Source organism: Penaeus vannamei, chromosome 34 (genome assembly GCF_042767895.1).
Source record: "Penaeus vannamei isolate JL-2024 chromosome 34, ASM4276789v1, whole genome shotgun sequence".
In the NCBI taxonomy this organism is placed as follows: Eukaryota; Metazoa; Arthropoda; class Malacostraca; order Decapoda; family Penaeidae; genus Penaeus; species Penaeus vannamei.
In genome coordinates, this window is record NC_091582.1 from 5311144 (window position 1) to 5313643 (window position 2500).

Below are 2500 nucleotides of genomic sequence, written 5' to 3' on the forward strand. Positions count from 1 at the left end.
AGAATGAAAAATTCCAAACTGACACTTGACAGAGAAAATGAGTAAAACAAAATTTGCAGTGACAGCAACCCTAACTGATGATTTCCTATGGATGCACATTTTCCTTTCATGACCAGCAAAATACTCCTTTATTTGAAAAATCTGCTACAGATGGAGATGTCACTGAAGCTCTTAAAGAATTTCAGCTGATTGATCACTGTCAGATGAGGTGGTAGATAACTCCTATTTTGTACATATCAAATAAATAATCACATATTTATGACATCATGGTTTACACATCAAAGAGAGAACCATTAAGCAATAAGTAGCCTATAGAGAAATAAACACTACAGTGCTTAAAATCAGTCTTGCCAGAAAATGGCTATAAACAGCATCCATGATATCCTGGAAAGCAAAAGCTGAAGGTTTTATAATGCAAAGTATTCATCTAATGAAATTTCCAGAGTGATAGATACAACAATAACAAATGCTTTGGATAAAGAAAATATTTGAGTAAAGAAAAATTTAGATAAAGAAAATATTTGAGTATAGAATGACATCTGCTGCTTCTATTTGTGCAACTGAATCAGCATTCACATAAGCTCTCTTTTACAGTAATCCAATGTATCAAATATGGAACTGTAGTCTACTAATAACAGCTTATGTTGACTGAGTTCACTCTGTCAGCATACCCAGATTCTGCTTAAGAGGCATTTAAGAGGTCATTAATGTGCCAACCATTTTGTAAAAGTGAGATAGAAAAGCAATACAGTTAGGAGAGAAATTTGTAATTTTTTTTTATAAACATTGGGGAAAAGAAAACTAATGAACAATCAGTTACAAGAAATGACAGATATACTAAAATGAAAAGATACACATGATGGTTGGACAAATACCACGATGCACTCATAAGTAACATCTGGAAAGCCTCATATGTACTAGCTGCTACACACAGGAAGCAATTTTGCCACCAAACCTACCTCTTGCACTTTAGCATTACCTTGCAGTGCCCCAAACCATCTCTCTATTCCTCTGGTACTGTCACACAAACCTCATCACTAGTTGGCCAAATAAAAATTTATTACAGTACCTGGACATTTATAGAACTCAACATTGACATTTACTATGTGCAACTGATTAACCTGTCCTTTATCATAAAATGTAAAATTTTACCTAACTCGAGAACACAAATAAGATTCATTCAGGTAAATTACTCCCTTGTTTCTTTCTTTCAATCCTTTCTCTCATGTTTTTCTTACAAAAGTTGAAAAAGTGAAAACATGAAATGCTTCCCTACCTGGCCACACTAGGGGCTCGTCCCCCTAAAGCTGAAAGCCTAGGACTGCGTCGTCTCAACTCAGCCTGATCATATTCACCAGGCTGGAAGAGAAGTGGTGGCAACTGTTCTGCATCGTTTGCATTGCGCTGGATGGCTTTGTAATTAGCTCTCAGAAGCCAGTAGGTGAGGACTTCTCCCTTCCCCTTCATTGTGACTAGTCCACGTTCCTCCATTTCATATCCACCAAGCGCTTCCAGGGCCTTATAGCACTGTTCTGAGATGTGTATCCGCAGGGGCTCTCCATTGCTGTGGGTGTGATATACAAGATGATTGATCAGAGTCAGAAAGTACTACCAGGGATTAAATAGTACTGGTGATACTTCCAAACTAAACTATAGAGATTAGGAATATTATAATTTTTTCTCTTGATGAGAAACTTTTGGTCCTGATGTTTACATTTCTTTTTTAAATATACAGATTTTGCTCCATTTAAAAGTTGATTTCATCTTTGCTATATGATTCACAAAGTAAAATAATATGAAAAATATCTTTGTACTTCAGTATATATTGACAAGCATATACATAGCTCTTACCCTTTTCCCTCTTCTTCCCACCAACATACCTACCTACCTACCTACCCTTTCCCTTTCCCTTTCTCTCTCTCTCTCTCTCTCTCTCTCTCTCTCTCTCTTTCTCTCTCTCCCTCCTCCTCTCTCTCTCCCTCGTGCTCTCTCTCTCCCTCCTGCTCTCTCTCTCCCTCCTCCTCTCTCTCTCTCTCTTTCTCTCTCTCCCTCCTCCTCTCTCTCCATTTCTCTCCCTCGCTCCTCTCTCTCCATTTCTCTCCCTCTCTCTCCATTTCTCTCCTCTCTCCATTTCTCTCCCTCGCTCTCCTCTCTCCATTTCTCTCCCTCTCTCTCCTCTCTCCATTTCTCTCCCTCGCTCTCCTCTCTCCATTTCTCTCCCTCTCTCCATTTCTCTCCTTCTCCCTCTCTCTCCTCTCTCTCCCTCTCCGTCTTCTTCTCTCTCTCCCTCTCCCTCCTCTTCTCTCTCTCCCTCTCCCTCCTCTTCTCTTCTCGTCTCCTCTCCCTCCCCTTCTCTCTCCCTCCCTCCCTCTCTCTCTCCCTCCCTCCCCCTCTCTCTCTCTCCCTCCCTCCCCCTCTCTCTCTCCCTCCCTCCTCATCTCTCTCTCCCTCTCTCCTCATCTCTCTCTCCCTCTCTCCTCCTTTCTCTCACCCTCTCTCC

General features: G+C 40.9%; 1 protein-coding gene across 1 annotated transcript in view; it reads right to left on the reverse strand.

Annotated features, from left to right (window-relative positions):
• The window catches only part of LOC113819611 (receptor-type guanylate cyclase Gyc76C-like), a gene marked incomplete in the record, with an annotated part of 271750 nt that overhangs the window by 14592 nt on the left and 254658 nt on the right, over positions 1 to 2500 (reverse strand). The window contains 1 exon segment of the mRNA XM_070113642.1: positions 1277 to 1564. Coding sequence (XP_069969743.1) covers positions 1277 to 1564 — 288 coding nt within the window.